At 33.7% G+C, this 19,374-nt stretch overlaps 1 protein-coding gene across 1 annotated transcript; it reads left to right on the forward strand.

Moving 5' to 3' along the window:
- The first annotated feature begins 830 nt into the window (after positions 1-830).
- Positions 831-19,154, forward strand: LOC131957194 (CCAAT/enhancer-binding protein zeta). Its single transcript, XM_059321922.1, has 27 exons — positions 831-951; positions 5,395-5,487; positions 5,988-6,278; positions 6,559-6,661; positions 7,167-7,355; positions 7,551-7,618; positions 7,830-7,955; positions 8,283-8,328; positions 8,492-8,535; positions 10,140-10,218; positions 10,578-10,662; positions 11,144-11,240; positions 11,790-11,874; positions 12,138-12,252; positions 12,910-13,051; positions 13,368-13,448; positions 13,657-13,704; positions 13,898-14,081; positions 14,424-14,560; positions 14,933-15,032; positions 15,550-15,679; positions 16,210-16,298; positions 16,710-16,773; positions 17,177-17,370; positions 17,720-17,804; positions 18,170-18,291; positions 18,878-19,154. Exons 1-27 carry the CDS (start codon positions 868-870, stop codon positions 19,039-19,041), a joined length of 3,045 nt encoding a protein of 1,014 aa, XP_059177905.1. The 5' UTR covers positions 831-867; the 3' UTR covers positions 19,042-19,154.
- Positions 19,155-19,374: the final 220 nt, after the last annotated feature.

The raw sequence follows: 19,374 nt of genomic DNA on the forward strand, positions 1-19,374 counted from the left end.
GCGGACAACATTTTCCGGGGGGCGGACACTGGTAAAAGTATATGTTTTCTATATAAATTCAATTTCGATCGGGGGGGGGGGGGGGGGGGGAGACTTTTCTTAGAAGACATGCCTGAAGAAACTCTGGCCGACACCACATGTGTATGCGTGAGAGTGTGTAAAACGCTCTTCGGGGGGGGGGGGGGGGGCTCCGCTTACGTCGGAGTAAGAAATATGTCGTATCATCTTTAAAAAAAAGTACATATTTTCCATTAATTCATGTTAATGCCCTATGTTAATCGGTTACATCGGACGAGGTGGTTCAAAAACTGTTACTTCGTTTTAGGGCCTTGCGTTTCTGGCTGTTAGATACAAATCTGAAGATACAAATTTATCCTGCCGAGGGTTCCATTTTTCTCGGGGAGAAGGCAGACAGGGCACTTAAAACTTTCAGCGGAGATGGGCGCAATTAACATTTCCGTGGGAGGCGGACGCTGGTGAAAGTATATATTTTGTAGGCCTATATAAATTATACATTTATTTAGTCTGGAGGGGGATACTCCAATGAGATGCCTGAAAAAAAATCATATCCCGCCGGGAAGGATTTTTTTTTTGAGCTACACGATTTTTAAGTTGAAAATTTGTTACGAAATTGTGACTATTTGTTAGCTAAACAGTAACGAGTTGCAATTATCATTGCACAATACAGTTCTTTTCAACAAAACAATAATCAATTATGAGTATTTAATAAAAATTGATTTCAACAATATTCAGAAAAATCTTTTATTGTTTTGGATTGTCAGACCTTATGATATTTTTCTTCACTTTCTGAATATTTGACTGGCCATTATGGGGAGATAATGCCAAAAGAAAAATTGTAAAATTAAAATGGCACCTGTTTTGAAGAAAGATGCTAAAGCACGCGGACAAAAAAATAAAACAGACTTAGAAATAGACGATCTGATAACAGAGGTACGTCAACTCTTTAAAAGTTTTAACTGTTAAGAAGTATTTTATTGTTATATATCCTATATATACTAGATTTAGATATAAATCTAAGTTAAAATCTAACAGCAACACAGCTGCTGTAAATTTAAAAATTAAATTATCATTCATTCAACACGACACACACTACCACACACTGGCTAGTCATCACAGCAGTACACTACTGTATTGTACACTCACTACTGAGTACACACACCCACACTCACTCATTCCCACACGCCACTCTTTATTTAAGTCTAGAAAGGGGGGCGGGGATAGACTTTAAGGATGATAATTGATATTTAGAATCGACCCTTTGAATCCCGGACAGATCGTCCCCCCGGCGTGGCCTCAACCAACCGGCGGGCTCGTTGCATTGAGTTAAATATAAACTCAAAACAATAATATAAACAATCTCCTTTCGGTCGGTCAGGCCACATACCACGCACGCATAGTGTTGTGTGTCGTGCCTTAACCAAAATAAACTATCTCCCTTCATTATCATTAGATTTAATTAATTAATTAATTAGTTAATTAATTTGCTAATTTATAAAATTATGTATGATGCTATAGAAGTTGGTAAGTATAATTTTTTACTATGTATTTGTACTATTAAACATATTAAAGAACATCGTTGTTTCAATACCACCCTCTCCCCTTCTTGAACTCAAAGTTAAACTTTTAACCCCGTTTGTAAAGACTAGCGGTATGCTGTAAGGCGGCTGTTGGGTAGGGTATATACTCGGTAAAAAAAAAATCCACCGTGGTGCGTGTTATTGGCCTTGGGCCTTGGGTGACCGTTGTTGGCGCTTGCTGTGAGGGGGAGATGGGGGTGTGTTATACTCGTTGAAAAAAAAATGCACCGTGGTATTGGTCTATGATGACGTCGGCGCAATTGTGAAAGGGGGGGGGGGAGACGGTTTTTTTTTTTTTAAACCAAGAACTAGGCGTTTCGAGGCAGTAATGAAAATAATCAAGGACTGGTATAGCCATGATGTCGAATTTAACGAGTGATGCTTGCTGGGTCTATCATCATACAATTGCTTGGCGATGGGAGTCTCGTCAAGCTCAGTTTACATTATTAACAGTGAACTATTGGGATGCTGTCATGCACAAAGTAACAGCTACCGAATGTAGCACTTAAAACATCGAGTGCATCCCGCTCATTATCAATCTTTGAAATACAAGTTATGGATTGTCCAAAAACTTGAAGGACTGCCAGAATATATGCATTGTATTATAAAATTAATCCTTTCGATATAACAAAAATGTTCATCCAAATATGTTTAGGCTAATGGGATCTGCATTTCAATAAACAAAGTCAAATACCTACCCCATTCAGTAGAAATATTAGGCTACTTTTGCATGGTAGCACAACGACATTTTTTAGATTTTGTAATGAGTAGCCTAGTCGTGCATTAAACTAGAATAAAGGGTTGTACTCAATAGCAATGACAATAATAAAATGCCGGCTTCCCCGTATTCTTCGACTAGAAATATAGCTCCGTCGTTTAAATGACCCCACCCCTCCACCTTTTGCCTAGTTGAATATAAAGTTACACTTTCAACCCCGTTAGGATGCGTGAACTACTGGTGACGTAACTATTGAAAAAAATCTATTCTGGTGTTAAATTCCCCTCCCCTACTCCCAGCATTTAACTTTGGGGCCATACACATCAGGAAGGTCTAGGTCGGTGTTGTATCTCGTGCAAGTTTACTCACAACACGACTACACACTACGGTTGTAACCAGGATTAAAGCTGCGACACTTACTTAGAGTGGGATTTATTCGTTAGATCATTGTGCTTCAAATTCTGTTTCATTTTAGGATTATAGTGATAGAATGTTGGAATTCAGTTAGTTTGTTAATTAATATATTGATTATATTGATCTAAATCTCGTGTACCATCAGAAACTAAAGTTGTTGCCAAGGCACATGTGTAGGCTAATGAATGACCTCTAGATCTAGATCGAGCCCAAGATGGCTGGTTGACATACTGTGGTTTTCAAATTTCACGGTGATGCTTTTCTAACGGATTTTATTTTGTGCTTTCTTTGGGATTATTTTGTGTGATGTGAATATTCAAAAGTAATTTGTAAGTAGTATGCTTTTCACATTCAACAAATTTAACAGTTTGCGGTCGATCTGCGGCCGGGCTGATTAATTTACATTTAGCGAAACTACACACTACATGGCGCCCTAAGGCCGTTGTTTCAGCATGCCCTACTAGTCAATTATAGACAACTTTAGAATCAACACATGTAGCCAATGCATCGATTTTTATTTAATAATCTTCAAAAGACATTCCTCTAGGGTCGTAATTTTCACGAAATTGTCGCTTTCCAATTTGTTGTCAAGAAACTGGTATTTAGTTCACGAGAACGTACGAAAACCACTCATGCGTGACCGAAATCGTCGATCGGGTGCCTTCACGTGGTTTGACACGTGCTGACATGGGCCTTTGTTTACATCGAAACATAGCTCAAAACGGCCCTTTTTTGAATAAATTCTTCGAAAAAATGGCTATGTCCATTTCTAAAAAGTGTCATTTTCGGGCCCATTTTAAAAAACGTAAAAAAATCCGAACTACACGTAGAAAAAATGGCTTTTTCGGCCCTTTTTAGCTCCAAAAACGCCGTGTTTACGGGTCGCGTGACGTCATCGTGACGTCAGCCGCCAACCAAAACGCGTTGAAAGCGCGCGTTTGATTGGTTGGCGGCGGATACTATGAAATATCAAGGGTTTTCTCTAAATTTTTACCGGTGGGATTAAGAATCACAATGATACTTAATTTATAGTGCTAGCTTAATTAGAAGCTGAGAAATTAATTTTTTTGTTTTTTAATAGCTGGCTTAACAGAAAATCTGTAAATGGGAGATAACACCAGGAAACAAAAAAAAATAAAAACAGCAAAATAATCTTAAACAATTTTATTTTAAAAAATCATATCACAATTTATAACAAATAAAAGTTACAATAATAACTGCCCTTGAAAGAATACAGAAAATGCAATTACAGCTGTAATTTGCGACTTTTTAGCGCAGAGGCCTAATTAAAACTTAATCAAAATTTTAATATTTCAAATCTTGTATTTTTAGACAGCCCTATTTCTAATTATTTAGTACTGCTGTTGAAACTACAAATATATGCCCTGAAATGGCTAAGAATAATAATTAATTGTAGGGAGGCTCACTAACCAGAACATGGCGTAAGGATCGGACCATGACTTCCGGCGAGTTTTTCGACTTAGTTCCAGAGACCTTCTTAGAATTACTTTTAAAAATGTTTATCACGAGTAAAATGGCGGGTTTTCACGTTATAAAAACATGCTATAGGTGGCAAGGTTAAATATGCCAGAAAAGCATTTTCAGAAATTGCTTTGGGGAATGTAGGCTAAATTTAAAGTCGGTGTCATTCAAAATAATTTAACTTTTTAAATATAGATCTCCCTCTCACAAAATTGATTTCCATAGTAAAGCATTATTAGTTTTATCATTCTATGAAAAAATAAATCAAATATCTTCAACCGTTTTTTTATAAGATCGACCGAGAAATGACAACCACATTTTTTTTATTTTTTTTGACCACGTGACCGCTATTTGAATGGATACGTTTACCTGGCATGGTTTTTTATTTTGCTCTTTTGTACAATAAAAAATGTCATAAAATTAAAGAAATAAAAGAATTCAAAAATCACTTCTGTCTTGTCTTTTTTTTAATTCTTTTCTGATGACATTCTCTTAAATTTTTTTCCTCTAAAAATATTACCCGACGATAGACTGGCCAATTCTACTTTTAGGAACTCTCTTGTGAAAAAAAATTAGATCTATTTCACGGTCACTTAAAAAGTTAAACCTTTCAACTTTTAACCAGGTTGTCATGGATGATCCGTCATATCATAGCTGTGAGTGACAAATAAATTTAAAATTCAATAATTTAGTCTAAACTCGCTACAACCCCCAAATTTAGTGCCTAGAGGATAAAGTATGGACGTTTTTTATTCAGTTGTCATGTTTAAATTGAGAATTAAGTAGATTTCACAAATAGTAAGAAAAACTATCGTATTGGTCTGGCCTATATTAAGTGAAAAATTATTTTAAAAAAAAGCATTAAAAACAAAAACAACCCATGATCTACCTATATTCTATATCAACTGTTCCCAGTGTTTCTTCCAGACTTTTTTCTCCGGGGGGGCACTTGAAATTTTCGGGGGGGGCGGTAAACTTTCTTCGGGGGGGGCGGACACTGTTAAAAGTATATATTTTCTATATAAATTATATAAATTTCATTTCGTTCGGGGGGGGCGGTAAAAATTTTTGGGGGGGGGGGGCTTCGCCCCCCCGAAGAGATGCCTGGAAGAAACTCTGACTGTTTCTTTATGATAATCCTACTTATAATTAAAAATTGACTTTCATTGTATTCTTTAATAGGAAGACAAAGTGATATTACAAAATGTTGAAGATGTTGATGAAGAATCAGCTGTTGATGTGGATGCTAATGGGGAAGACATCCCTGAGTCTGAGGTAAAATTTAAAAAGAAACTCAACTTTTCGGTAGTAAAATTTTTAATGTTGATTGTTTTATTCTATTAATTCTGAGCAGGTTACATGTTAAAACATCTTAAAACAGGACACAACTGTTCATGTTAAATTTAGTCTAAAGGCTTTATATATCTGGAGTCTGTGGAACGTCCACTTTAGCCACCCTGACATAGGTTAGGGTAAGGGAAAGCAAAAGATTGCTGCATATCATACCAGTTACACAAGGATAATAAAATGTTAAGCACATTTAATAGTATAGTATATTTCATTTAATATATTTTTCCCCTATAGAAACACTATCAGAAATTTTTTAGCAAACTATTGTTAGGTCACCTTGCCTAATAAAGAACAATTCTGAGGAATGGACAATGCATATTTCTTACTAAAAAATTTTAATGGTAATTTTTTTTCAGGAAAGTGTTTTGTCTTAACTGCAGGATTTATCATGAAATGTACCCTAAAAAGCGTTAATATTTATCCAGATTTTAGCTTTTCTTCAAAAGCTTGGAGTTGAAAAGCACAGACCTTTTCCTGTAGCTACAGCCAAGGGAAGTAAAAATGATAAAAGTAAAAAGGAAGCTAACAAATCCAGTGCTACAACAGAAACAACTAAGCAGAAAAAGGATGTGCAGGCCTCTACCAAGAAAAATGCAGAAAAAAATAAACCCCCTGTTAAGGCAGAGGATTTAAAACCTGTTCTGCAGTTTCTGAAGTTGCCTAAAGCAAGAAAAAATTTGTTACTGAAGCCTGGTCAAATGTGGAGAGAGGAGAAGGTAACATATACTTACATATTATGATAAACTAACTGAAAATGTAATACAATCATTGCTTTGAGGAAGCCCATTTTTCAGTTAAACAGTTCACTCAAAATGTTTTAGTTGATAAAATTTCAATTGAAAACATTTTCCCATGTATATAGAGGCATCGTTTTGTTTGTGTTGAATGTGTGTTTAGACATTATTTTTTAAAGTAACATTCTTTGAAGTTTTGAGATTAAGTCTTGTTAATACGGGATTAAATGAGTAATTGTATTGAATTTTGTCTTTTCTACAGGCTCATCCTATACCAGATCAACCACCAGATGGAACAGTTTTACAAGAAGCAGAAAAACTGGCAAAAAAAATACTTGAGGAAGAAATTTCTATGTACTCCACAGGTTAGTACATAGCTTTGTTGTCGTCTTCTAGAAAATGATGTGACGAATCGTAACAATTCTGCCAATTTGCTTGTACATGCTTGTCTCTGCTGTTGGTATTAAAAGCTTAATGAGTTACAGTTATGAAAACTCTTTGTAATCTACAAAAACTTTAAAATTAAATTTCCCTATTTTAAAAAATACCTTTTATTGATCAGAGAGTTTAAGATTAACTAAGGTGTGTAGCTTTGAGTATACACCTGAGCTATTTGGATCAAATCCTTCAATATTTAAGCATTGTGCTTGCTTAATATTTGGAGACAACAATTATCCATTGCAATTATTTACTACCATCCTGATTACCAATATAGATTTGTTACATTTGTGTTCTAAAAAAAATTAACACTATACCTGAAGAAGTTGCCATTGAAACTTTTTAATTTGCTTCATCTTTCCTTTACACCACTAAAAATCTCCAAGAGGTTTAGTAAACTTTAGCTTACAAAAAGCGTTTTTCCATTTTCAGAGAAGGCAGGCACTAAAAATTCAGAAGCTCGTTGGTTAAAAACAGTCCTGGCTTCGGGTACCCTGTCTGACAAGATGGCTGCCCTGACATTGTTGATACAAGAATCTCCTGTACACAACATGTCAAGTATAGATTCGCTGATTGCAATGGCAGGCAAAAAAGGAAGAAGAGAGGCTATGATGGCTGTTGGTTGGTCTCATAGTTTTCTTGCATACATTTTTATCAGAAGAATTATATTCATGTGTGTAGATTTGTAGACATTAAAAAATTAGCTAATACATATTTTACCTCAACTGAAAAATTGGCTAATGAATGTGTCAATTTACTTCTGTTTTGTATGTTTTGTTTAAAATACTTACAGTATTACTCTGTTACATCTTACAGATACTTTAAGAGATTTATTTATATCTGGTTTATTGCCTGAGGAGAGGAAATTAAGAGCATTTAAACAGGTAAAAATATTTTTTCAATAGATACCATATTTATTTAGGATTTACAAATATTCGGTAAATTAGAATTTACTTTTTTCATTTTTTTTTCTTCTTATAATTAATCTTTCTCTTTTATTACAACATCCTATCAATCCCAAATAAATACTGTTTATTAATATTTGGAATATGTTGTATTTCTGTGCCATTCAGCTGGCTATCAATTTATTTTTAGCAACCGTTGACAGAGATATTAAAACTGAGTGAAGGAAATCTTGACACAAGAGACAGGATCCTGTTGATGTGGAGCTTTGAAGATCAACTCAAACTAAAATATGCACAGTTTATAAAGACCTTAGGGGTGTGTGTTTCTTTTATTTTGGATTTATTTTATTTTTTGTGTGGGTCAAAGTTTCTGAAAAATCAAATCTACTTAGTATGATGTGTTATACTCAAACTGTGACAGATCATTTTTTATTTTCTCTCTACTTTAGATTTATAGCTTTTCATATTTACTAAAGATAACCATAAGATAATTTGCTCTCTGAATTTTTTTCTCTGTTAATGAAAATTTTGTAATTTGCTCTTTAACTCATTACTAAAATGCTCGTAGGATGTGTATTAAAAAAGCTTGTGGAAATATTGTTTTTCCTTATAAAAACTTTACCAAAACTATGTTGATTTTCAGGAGATGTCTTTTGATACTTTGCAAACATCAAAGGAAAAAGCACTTAGTAAGTTGGTTTGAGAGTTACAGTTCTTGTCTTAACATTTTCTAGTTGAGATATTGTAATTCAAATTTAACTAGGGGGTTAGTAGAAAGATTACTAACTGTAGTATTTAGTTTTAAAAAAAATTATAGCTTTTTCTTTTAATTATTAAAATTGTATTTAATAGGTACAATACATCATTTGTTAACCAGCAAGCCTGAGCAAGAAAATGTAAGTTTGATTAGTTTAGAGCAGTTTAAAATTTATTTTAGGCAACATCTATTTTAGGATAATAAGTAGTATGCTTATTTTACAATGTCTGCAATAATTTTTTTTTTAAATATAGGTTTATTATGTCAGTGTACTTAATATCATTTTTTTTAGAAGTCATTAATTATATTTACCATTAATCAGAAAATTATTTCTGTAACTAGACAAAAAGAAGGAATAGCTTTTTTAAAGACACAGCCCTATAGCTAATCAGGGATTTGCTGAAGCATCTCTGCGTTGAACTTATCAGTCTTCCCCCTTACCTTTACAATCGGCCCACATAAATAAAGTCAAGTATTCTATCTTGAGAAGTGACCTTTTAACACAGCATTAGTAAACTATTTCAATTGTTAAGGGGATATGCTATGTTTTTTCCTATTTTTTACAATCTAATATCTAAAGCATTTTGAATACTTATATCATGTTTGGCATATAAAAGTAAGTATTAAACAGCAAAAAAAGGGTTAAAAACATGTTTGGTTGTCATGGAAACCCGAAAAAACCTCCGCCATTTTGAATTTTTTGGTACTTTTAAAAAGGCTAAGGCTTTTTTATTTATGCACCTAGAGCAATCAAATTTAAACTGCTTATATTTCAGGATATATTAAAACTTTTGTCACGAAAACTTTTTGAAATAACTACTAGTAAGAATTTTACAAAGTCTACAAAATCGTACAATTTTTAGTGTTCAAAATTTTCAAAATTTGCATATTAATTACCAAATACTTTTTTTCTATGTAAGCCATCACAATTCCCTCGTGACAAAAGTTGTATTTTTGCACGAAGAACAAATACTGAAAATATGGTTGCAATTGTTTAATAAATAAAAAAGTAGTAGGCTTTATAGTGTTAAAAACATTCGAACTGAGAAAAACAGCCAAAAGTAACGAAAAGTAGGTCACGAAAATACCATATCTGGGTAAACTGCAAAGCCGATTGTAAGCTTTGGGTGTTTCCGAGATGATGGAAATTAAGATTATCAAATAAAGGAGAAATCCAGCTTTCCAATGATGCCAAATACAATATGATGAGGGATATAAAACTTTTCATAGAGAGCGTGTAAGACTGGGAAAAATTGATTATTTTTAATTAACAGGGTCATAAAAATGTTAATTTAAACACCTAAAAAAATTTTTTTCTCTTTAAAGTTATTACTTTCCTAATACAAAAATGGACAAAGTATGCAAAAGTGCAAGAAACCCATCATGACGAAAAACAAGAAATTTTGTGGTTTTTTGTCGCGCATATCCCCTTAAGCACATTACTTGTGAAAACCCCTGGTCACACCTGTGAAAGACATCTTGCTGCTTCCCTTGTGTAAGCAGATGGCAACAGGTTCTCACATCCATGTGTGTGAATAAATCTACTGAATAGTAATTTTTCTTGTAGTTTAAAATAAAATGTGGTCTAACAGATTAGCCTAATGTGTATCCTAGCACTCTGGCCATGAGCTGTATTTGGTCAAACTGATTCTAATGTTGACATTTTTTTGTTTTGTTAAAGGTAATGTTGTAGTAATCAGTTATGTTTTTTAAAAAAAACTAACACTTTTTTTTTTCATTCAGGCTCTGCTCCCCATGCTAGTCAATAAACTCGGTGATCCACTCATCAAATCTAAGGCTATGTACCTTTTGACTAAACTAGGTAATTCATCAGTCTTAGCTACAAAAATATTTTCTGCAACAAAACCTTTCCATTACCTCATGGCATGTCTTTTAAGTGGTGATAAAAATGTTAAAATATTTTTCTGCAACAAAACCTTTCAATTATCTCATGGCATTAGTCTTTTAAGTGGGGATAAAAGTATGTTAAATGATACTTGAATGAATGAGGCAAAGCTGTCATATCTTATTTACAACCCTTGTATCTGAGTGTGAGACAGTTATCATTTTGTTTACGTACCTGATTAAGATGATTATTTTTATAGACAACACTCTACATTACTTCAGTTGTATGTTCTAAGTTAGTGATTAATTATTTCTTTCACTTGTATCTGTCTTCAGTTGATGAACATCCCAACATGAAAGCTGTCATTGTCAGAGAAGTAGAGCAGCTTCTGTACAGGCCTAATGTTTCACAGCGAGCTCAGTAAGTCAGACTTCAACCAGTGCAGTTTTAGTTTACCTAATTTACTACTCAAGTTCTTTAGGTCTCTGCCCACTGAGCTGTGATGAGTACATGTCTGTGAAAGTAAAGGTAGTTGCATAAGATGTTGACCCCATCATAGTTATTGAAATCTTAAGGACTTTTGAACAAGCAGGTCAAAAGCTCTTCAGTATAGAAATTACTCACTTCTTTTCAGTAGATTTGAGGCATTTCATACTTCAGTGGCAATTATTTTTTGTTGAATGCATTTTCACTTATTAAAATTTAATCAATGGTCGAAGGGTAATTAGCTTTATATTTCATACTTTTCATCAAGTGCATATAATTTTAAGTTAAAAATGTAATACTGAACTTGATTACAAGTACTATGCTAGCTGCTATTTTACACAATGCACTTGAGTTAAGTGTATGTAGTTTTAAGATTACAATCAAATAATTAAAAAAAAAATTAATTTGATGACAGGTACTATGCTATCTGCTACTTAACTCAGCTACACTTGAGTCACCAAGAGAATGAACTTGCCTCTAAACTTATCCAGATTTATTTCTTCTTTTTCCAAGTGAGTTGTTTTAATTTTTTTCAAGTACTGTTCTTTTAAAAAGCAATAATTTTTCAGGTTGCCTGTAAATTGTTTTTTGGCTTATGTACCATTGTTTAACGTTTGACTTCTATTAAGCATTATGGTAGTAAAATAATTGGGATTGTTGGAATGCAAAATTTAAAGTAAGTAAAGTCTTAGACCTAATGATCATTAGGGCAGATAAAAAAGTTATTTTTTCTTGACCATGTGACATATGAAGGGGTGGTATGGTCAGCACTGTGCCCTCTAGTGAGTAGGTACCCATCAGAGCGGGGTAGACTCAGCTGCGTTCTGCATTCCCAACTCCAGTACAAGATCCAAACTCAAAACCTTCTGGCTAGCCATTGAGTGCTCTACCATTTGACACCCCATCCAACAAAAAAAAATATGTTTTAAAATTTAACTTGTTTGTAATAACTCCAGACAGAGCCAATAATTTATTTTATTCCTTAGAGATATTTTTTTTTGTTTCATTTTTTTTTTAAGTGTGTACAGTTTTTAAAAAAATCTTTCATTTATTGTACACAGAGTTATTTAAAGAAAGGTGAGGTGGATAACAAGATGATGAGTGTTCTGCTTTCTGGCGTCAACAGGGCATATGCCTTTGCTAAAGGTTAATTCATTTATTCTCTGAGTCATCCCATTTTTAAAACTTTTACTGTAATGTCCTGTTTGTTTTGCAGTAATTTTACTTACATCTGTTTTCACATTTATTTAATGTTTTCATCAGGTAATATTTAAATCAATAAAAAAATTTATCACTACTAAAATTGTGAAACGTTTTTAAAATTTCCACAATGTCTTGTGGTGTATTCATTTAACAATATTCTGTTTTCAGTTATGTATACATAAAGAAATATCTGAATTTGTTTTCAGCAAACAAAGAAGAACTGGCACAGCAGATGGATGCGGTTTATAAAATAATTCCGTCGGTCAACTTCCACACAGGTATCCAGGCCCTGATGTTGTTGTACCAGGTGACAGACTCCACGTAGGTGATACTCTGACATTCTACCCATGGCAGTCATGTCAAAATAAATGACACTGTCTTCTTGTCATGTAAAGTTTTTGCCACTGTATTGGTGTTCCACAATATATGCCCTTTTTGTCATGTCACAATACATGACTTACTTGTTTCAGAAAATATTTGTTCTTCTAATACATGCCCATTAGCCATGATATCTTGCAATTCTTGGTAGAAAACAACAATCTTGACAAAATACTTCTCATTGTGGCTAAATTTCAGCATATGTTTACCAGTATAGGCCAATACATGGCTTTATCAAGAACTACCTCTACTACTAGCATCATGGGATGTTGTGGTCGAATGGTAGAGTGTTTGGCTGCTAGCCCAAAGGTCTCGAGTTCGGATCTCGGTTCGGACTTGTGATTGTTGTACGTTCCTGAGTCTATCCAGCTCTGATGGGTACCTGACTTACTTTGGGGAAAGTAAAAGTGTCTGGGCATACTAGCACTATCCCTTCATATGCAAGATCATCTACTTAATGTACTGCTAGGTCTTAACAGGAACTTTACTACCTATAGCATAACTCTCAGTTAGGACAAACAAACCAGCTGAACACTATTTTTAAATGCCAAAATTCCAAGTCCAATATTTCTTATGAGTAATTTTCAATTTATCCTTTAGTTCCAGCACCTCTGACCGCTACTATATGTGCCTGTACCGCAAGCTGGCTGACCCAGCGCTAAGCAACTCTTCTAAGCAGTCCATCTTTATGAATCTTTTGTTTAAAAGTTTGCGCAGGGATATAGTGGATCGTAGAGTCAAGGTAAGAGACTGATCATCATCATCTTTTCCTGTTTCTTCATGTTTCAGTGACCTCTGCATGCAAGGGAATAGTGTGGTCAGCACAATGCTAGAGAAACTGATAATGTGATTTGTCTTAGACTGATTTTTTTAAAATATATGTTGCATGGACAGGGAAATAAGTTTTCTTTAAAATTTAAACATATTATTCAGTAAACTTGTAATATATGACATGAGGATCTGTCATGAAATCAAATGAACAGGTACTTTCATGACTGCTTAACATGAAAATAGCGTTAATAATAGCACCAATATTTTTTTTGTTTCTGTTGTTCCAGGCATTTATCAAGAGGATATTGCAAGTGTATTCGCCCCAGCCCCCTCAGATTATCTGTGGTGTTCTCATCCTCTTGTCTCAGGTAAGAGTTAACTAACACACCTCATAAATCTTTTTTTAAATATATATTTTGTTTGTTTGTATTACTCTCAGGCATTACTGTTTTTACAATATTAAAAAATGAAATGTACAACTACTTTTTACATTAAAAAATATTTATTAATTTATTTCTCATTTTTAAAAATCTTGTTGATTGTAACATAGCGTTATAAGAAATATTTTTTTTTCAGATTTTGAAAGAGAAGCCCGGCCTTATAAAGTCAAAGCAAATAACAAAGGCAAGTCTATGTTTTTAAAAAGTATTCATAACTAGTTTATCACATGTATTCATTGGTCAGTCAGATGTATGCCACTTCAGTAATTGTTATATTGTTGGTCAGTCAGAGATTTATGCCAGTTCTATAATTAGGATATTGTTGGTTAGAAGTTGTATGCCAGCTCACTAATTGGGATATTGATGTACTATTGCAGGGTCAGTGGTTTGATGATGATGACGAGGAACATTTTGTTGACCAACCAGATCCTGACGATAGTACTGTGACACCTAGTATAGAGGTCAGCATGACAGAGGAGGTGGACAAGGGTAACACTGAGACCAACACACAGACTAAAACCCAGTCGTCTTGGGTTCATCGGAAAAATGTTGGTGGACAAGGTAGGTAACCTTGTTTTTTTTTAAGTTAAAACTAAGTATTAAATGTAGATTCTACCCTTTACAAATTAAATATAATGTTTCAGCTTTCTTAGACCTCCATATGAAGTAGACTAGCATATTATGGGATTGTATGCAGGGCTTATATTTTTGCTCCTTTATATTATACAAAAAGTGTTTAAAAATATTTTCTGTGCACTTTTGTCATTTATCTTTAGCTAGTTTTAGTAATGTAGCAAAGCATGATCCCTTGGCAGAAGTTTTTATAACAATTAAGAATAATGTATAAAACTGTCTCAAATGTTTTATGATTGGGATGTGATCGTATGGCAACATCTTTCACAGGTCATGCAGCAGACTATGACCCCTATAGCAGAAACCCGTTGTACTCCCGTGCCGAGCTGGAACTTGTGTGGGAGCTGCAGCAGTTAACCAGACACTACCACCCCACTGTCAGGCTGTACGCTGCATCTATCCTTAAGGTCTGTCACGTTTCTTGTACCAGGATAAATACTAGTTATATAGAAATTTTAAAACAAGCATAACAACCTGTTGGATAACAAGCATAAAAAGGAGAAAAAAAAAGAAAACAAAAAGCATATGTTTAATTCTGAAATATTTGTTGTGTTCACCCTCCCTCTTTCTCTCTCTTCTCCCCCCCCCCCCCCCCATACTCAAGTTACAGCCAATTATTATACAGGATATGAATTATTTGTTGTTTGTTTAATAGTAATTTTTAAAATAAAGTATATCATATTTATATTTTATGCTGCAAATATAAGGCAGTTTTTTAATCATAAATGCACAACATTTTAATTTTAAATTCTAAATGTAGTTGTTCTTTGTTGTTTTAGGAGGAGCCTATAGAATACGATGGTGATCCAGTTAAAGACTTCACCTTGGCCCGCTTTCTGGATAGGTTTGTTTACAAGAATCCCAAGAAAAATCTGGGTGGTACGTTTCTACCTTAGTTCCTCTTTATGTACCGTGTAACACAGATATCTGTTGTGTTTCTGTTTGGTCAGGTATATTCATACACTACAGTCTACACTTCTCCGAAAAACTATTTAAAGAACAGTAAAACTTATTGAAATTATGGAATAAGTTTTTAGTTTATAAGACAGTAGGCTTAATTGGCATGTTTCAAGGCCTAGCTATGCAGTGCAAAAATATGTTTTCTGTTTATATAACTTTGCCATGTATAAGGATTGTATGATTATGCCCACTTAAGCTTTCTCTGATCAGATTTGGTTATCTATTAGTTATGTGTGCATGTGTTTATTGCTTGACCATGTTATCCTAAATGTGAAGTTTTTACTGTAAAAATATCTTTATTATTTATTCTGATGCATACCTGAAGTTAAAAAATTATTGTGTTAATTACATTCCTCTTAATGTAATTTTTGATTATCATTCTTAGACCCATTAAAAATATTTTTTATTGATCTGTTTGCACCCCTACCATCAACAGAACAACAACAAAAGTGGGGTCAGTTTAAGAAAGCGGGACCTGGAGGGATCAGGGCCATACCTGTCAACTCTAGGGAGTTTCTGGAACTGGGGGAGAGCAATGTACCTGAGGATGAGAAGTTCTTTTACAGGTAATAGTTACAGCCAGGTGTTTTACTTTTCATATCTAGGTGACGTTCAGTCTGCCTTATAGCGTTGATTAAACATTTGACTTGACATTCAGCATGATCAGACAACATCCGTAATGTTAAAGAAATTCAATACATTACATTACGTTCTATAATGATCAGATGTCATTCAAAATGTTACGTATTCAATACATTACATGACATTCAACATATCACTATCAAATGATGCAGAACATTAGTAGACATAAGTTGATGTTTGACAAGTATGTGACATTCATCTTCATCGTCTTTTCCTGTTCGTGCCCAAGACACATGGGGTAAATAAAGTAGAGTTCATCTGTTTCAATCATCTATACATAAAGGGGATAGTGTGGTCAGCACTATGCCCAGCCGTCTTTGTTTCCCTAAAATGAGTCAGGTATTGGATGGACTCATTGACATCCTACAGACTTGAGACATTCAACATTTTACTTGACTTATAATCCAAATGGTTACATGGCTTTACAGTACTAAAATGTTTATTGATGTTTCAGGTACTTCAATGAAAGAGCCAACAGGGTCCAAGACAATGATGACAGTGATGATGGGAGTGTGGGAGATGAGGAGTTTGATGCTTTCTTGGGTAAGTTAAATCATTCGCTGTTGACATTTTTTCTCTGATTCTTTATCATTATGTTTAAAAACATAGCTTATAGATGCACTTTCAAACAACTAATTTAACTTTCGTCATAGGAAATAAAATCATTTTGACAGATTACTCTTGAAATATTGCTAATTTATAATAATATTTAAAACTAATTATAAAATTCAATGTAAAAAGCAGAAATCAAAATTAAATTTTTTTAAAAAAATGGTGTGTGGAATATTCTGTGCTGTAAATCTAGTTTAATAAATAATTAAATAAGATAAATGAGCTCAAGGTGTTAAATAATATATGCAAAATCAATCATACCACTTACATACCAAAGAAAATATTAACAATTTTATAACCCCTGGGTGTTTCATGGTCATTTTGTTTTTTCTCTAACTGCAGATAACTTTGAAAAAAATGTTGACAGAGATGATGACTTGGATGATATGGATCTAGATTTTGCTGGGTGAGTTAATGAGACAACTCATGTCTTGATGACTTTTCCCTCATGGGTTAATTCCCTTACCTCTTGATTTAAATTATACTTAGTTTTGTAGTTTTCAGGATTTTTTAATTCATCTGCATGCATAACTTTTTAAATATCTTTTAAAACTATTTTTGTAATAAACTTTACTCAAACTAAATTTTTATTTTTATGTTGAAATATAACATGATAGTACTTAACATTTTTTTAAATTATTTCTTTCGAAAAGAAGTGTAAAAATTGAAACTACATCCAGTTCAATTTTTTCAAAATTGTAATTTTTTAGATGATACGATAATGATATATTTTGTGTTAAGGTATCGGAATATAAATGATTTATTTTTAGATTTGTCTAAAATCTGCATAACGCCTTTGTTACTTACAGAGACAAACATAAAAACAAGGCAACCCCTAAGGCTAAAGAGTCTGAGAGTGAAGAAAGTGATGCTGATGATGTTGACGACGATGATGATGTGGATTTCTCTGATGATGAACTGGCTGCGGAGTTTAATCAGGAAATGTCTGGCATGGATTTCGATGACAGCCAGATGGAGGTGGAGTTTTCACCGGACGAAGACGGTAATTAGTCATTAATTAGCTGATTAGTGTCACCAGCCTCATGAGGATTGTCACTACCAATCATATCTTTAACACTTGAAATCATTTACAAATTTACAGCTAACAGTTATATTATATAATACAATTAACTGGTATTGTAAAAATTTAGCACACAAATATATTCTAGTACAATCATAGCTTACCTTGTGTGGTAGTTAAATTCATCATCAAATTGTATTTTTATTAAAAAATGGTTACATTTTATTAGGGTGGTTTGAATATGTACGTAAAAACTAGTACCCTTAAGGGCAAAGATATTAAAAACAGCCTTCCCATTACAACAAACCAAAATATTGTTGTATTTCCATAGATGAACTCCAAACAATGATGCAGCCAAGCCTTGGCAAAAACAAGAAAAAAGGGAGAAAAGAAATGGCTGGGAAGAAGAAAAACAAGTAAGGTTTTTTTATATTACCAAAGTGGAGATCAAATTTATTTTATTGTGGAGTCAATAAGGGATTTTGGAATACTCATTGATTTACCTGGCTTATGAAATCTGTATGGAGTATTTAATAACGCAAAACCTAACTGAAAGAAAATTATGTATTATGTAAAGTATAGAATGAACCTAATCTATTATTCACCAGTGTTGTCAACATTTCTTTTCTTAAAACTTTTTGTCCCTAGTTACAAATTTGGTCTATTTATATTTTTTTTAAAAAGGGAGAGAAGTTTCCATGTTTGCACTTTGTTCTGTTTGTAACTGCTGGCTGTATTCTACCAATTGGAAGAATAAACAATTGTTTTTTTTTAACTTCAGAGACGACACTACAAACTTGTTTGCGTCTGCTGAAGAATTTGCTCACCTGCTTGAGGAGGAAACAGAAGGCAACCAGGTCTCGCTGGGAGGCACTGGTGATGTGATAAACAAAGACAAAGCAGGTAAAATATTCAGTTTGAGAGTTTGAATTTTTTTTTCATGGACTGTTGTTTCAGGTTTTTTTAAGGTTAGAATAGGTACATCATTATAAGACAATGCTAGGGATGTAAGTGGTGTGGTCGGGGGGTAGAGCTCATGACTGTTAACCCCAAAGTTTTGGGTTCTGATAATTGGCCTAAGTCTGTAGGGTGTCGAGTCCACCCAGCTCTGGATGGGTACCTGACTATGAGTAAAGTAGTATCGACCACTTGATCCTTTAGTATGCCAAGGTTGCAGAAGCAGGTAAACTCTACTTCAGCTCCCATGTGAGACCACCAAGTCCGAAAGTGTAACTATGAATGAAGGCTCGGGATGTTAATATTAAAATATACAAGCATGTAATAGCATAACACTAGTGAACCTTTAACCCTTCCCCTCCCCCCCCCCCCCTCCCCTACACAAAATAATTTAAAATCTTTTCTAATGTTTTAAATATTTTGAAGATATTTCCTATCTTGGTAGCACCCAATATTTAAATGTGTTTTGATTACAAATGCTAAACCTGGAGAAGTTTGTACATGAACCAATTGTGTATGTTATTGTTTACAGCACAAAAACAACTGGCATGGGAGAAACAAAGGGAATTCTGGCTCAAGGACAAGAAGAGGAAGGGAGGTAAACCAGGTCATAAAGGTGGCAAAGGGAGGCCACTTAAAAACAAATTCTCACAAGGGCAGAAAAAGTTGGTAGCCAAAAAGAAATTTAAAAGATGATGAATATATTTTAATTAAATTCTTTATTTTATTTGTCTGCTTTGTTAGTTGTTGGTTTTGATCTATGAACTGTCAATAAAAATAATTTAAAAAACGAATATGAATATGTTAATTGGTGAATACAGCATAATGTTAACCTGATTTCTTCCCCTCTCAATTATTGTTGCACAAAACAAATTACAGATTTTGTTGCTAGACATAACATGTCCACACTTAAAAAATAACTTTTTTAATTAACTCAATTAAAAAATGCAGGTGATGAAACAATGGCCTATGTCACAATTATGTTTTGGAGTTGTTGACAGTACAAATGCCACATAACTTGTCCACACT

The sequence above is a fragment of the Physella acuta genome, unplaced genomic scaffold, assembly GCF_028476545.2.
Source record: "Physella acuta isolate Inbredline_101_S28 unplaced genomic scaffold, ASM2847654v3 ptg001219l, whole genome shotgun sequence".
NCBI classification, from domain to species: Eukaryota; Metazoa; Mollusca; class Gastropoda; family Physidae; genus Physella; species Physella acuta.

Excerpts from the sequence above, each read along its gene's own strand:
- LOC131957194 (XM_059321922.1), top strand. The coding sequence starts at position 868 with ATGGCACCTGTTTTGAAGAAAGATGCTAAAGCACGCGGACAAAAAAAT. Across the intron at positions 14,082-14,423 it reads GAAAAATGTTGGTGGACAAG|GTCATGCAGCAGACTATGAC; the intron begins GTAGGTAACCTT and ends CATCTTTCACAG. Across the intron at positions 16,774-17,176 it reads ATGGATCTAGATTTTGCTGG|AGACAAACATAAAAACAAGG; the intron begins GTGAGTTAATGA and ends TGTTACTTACAG.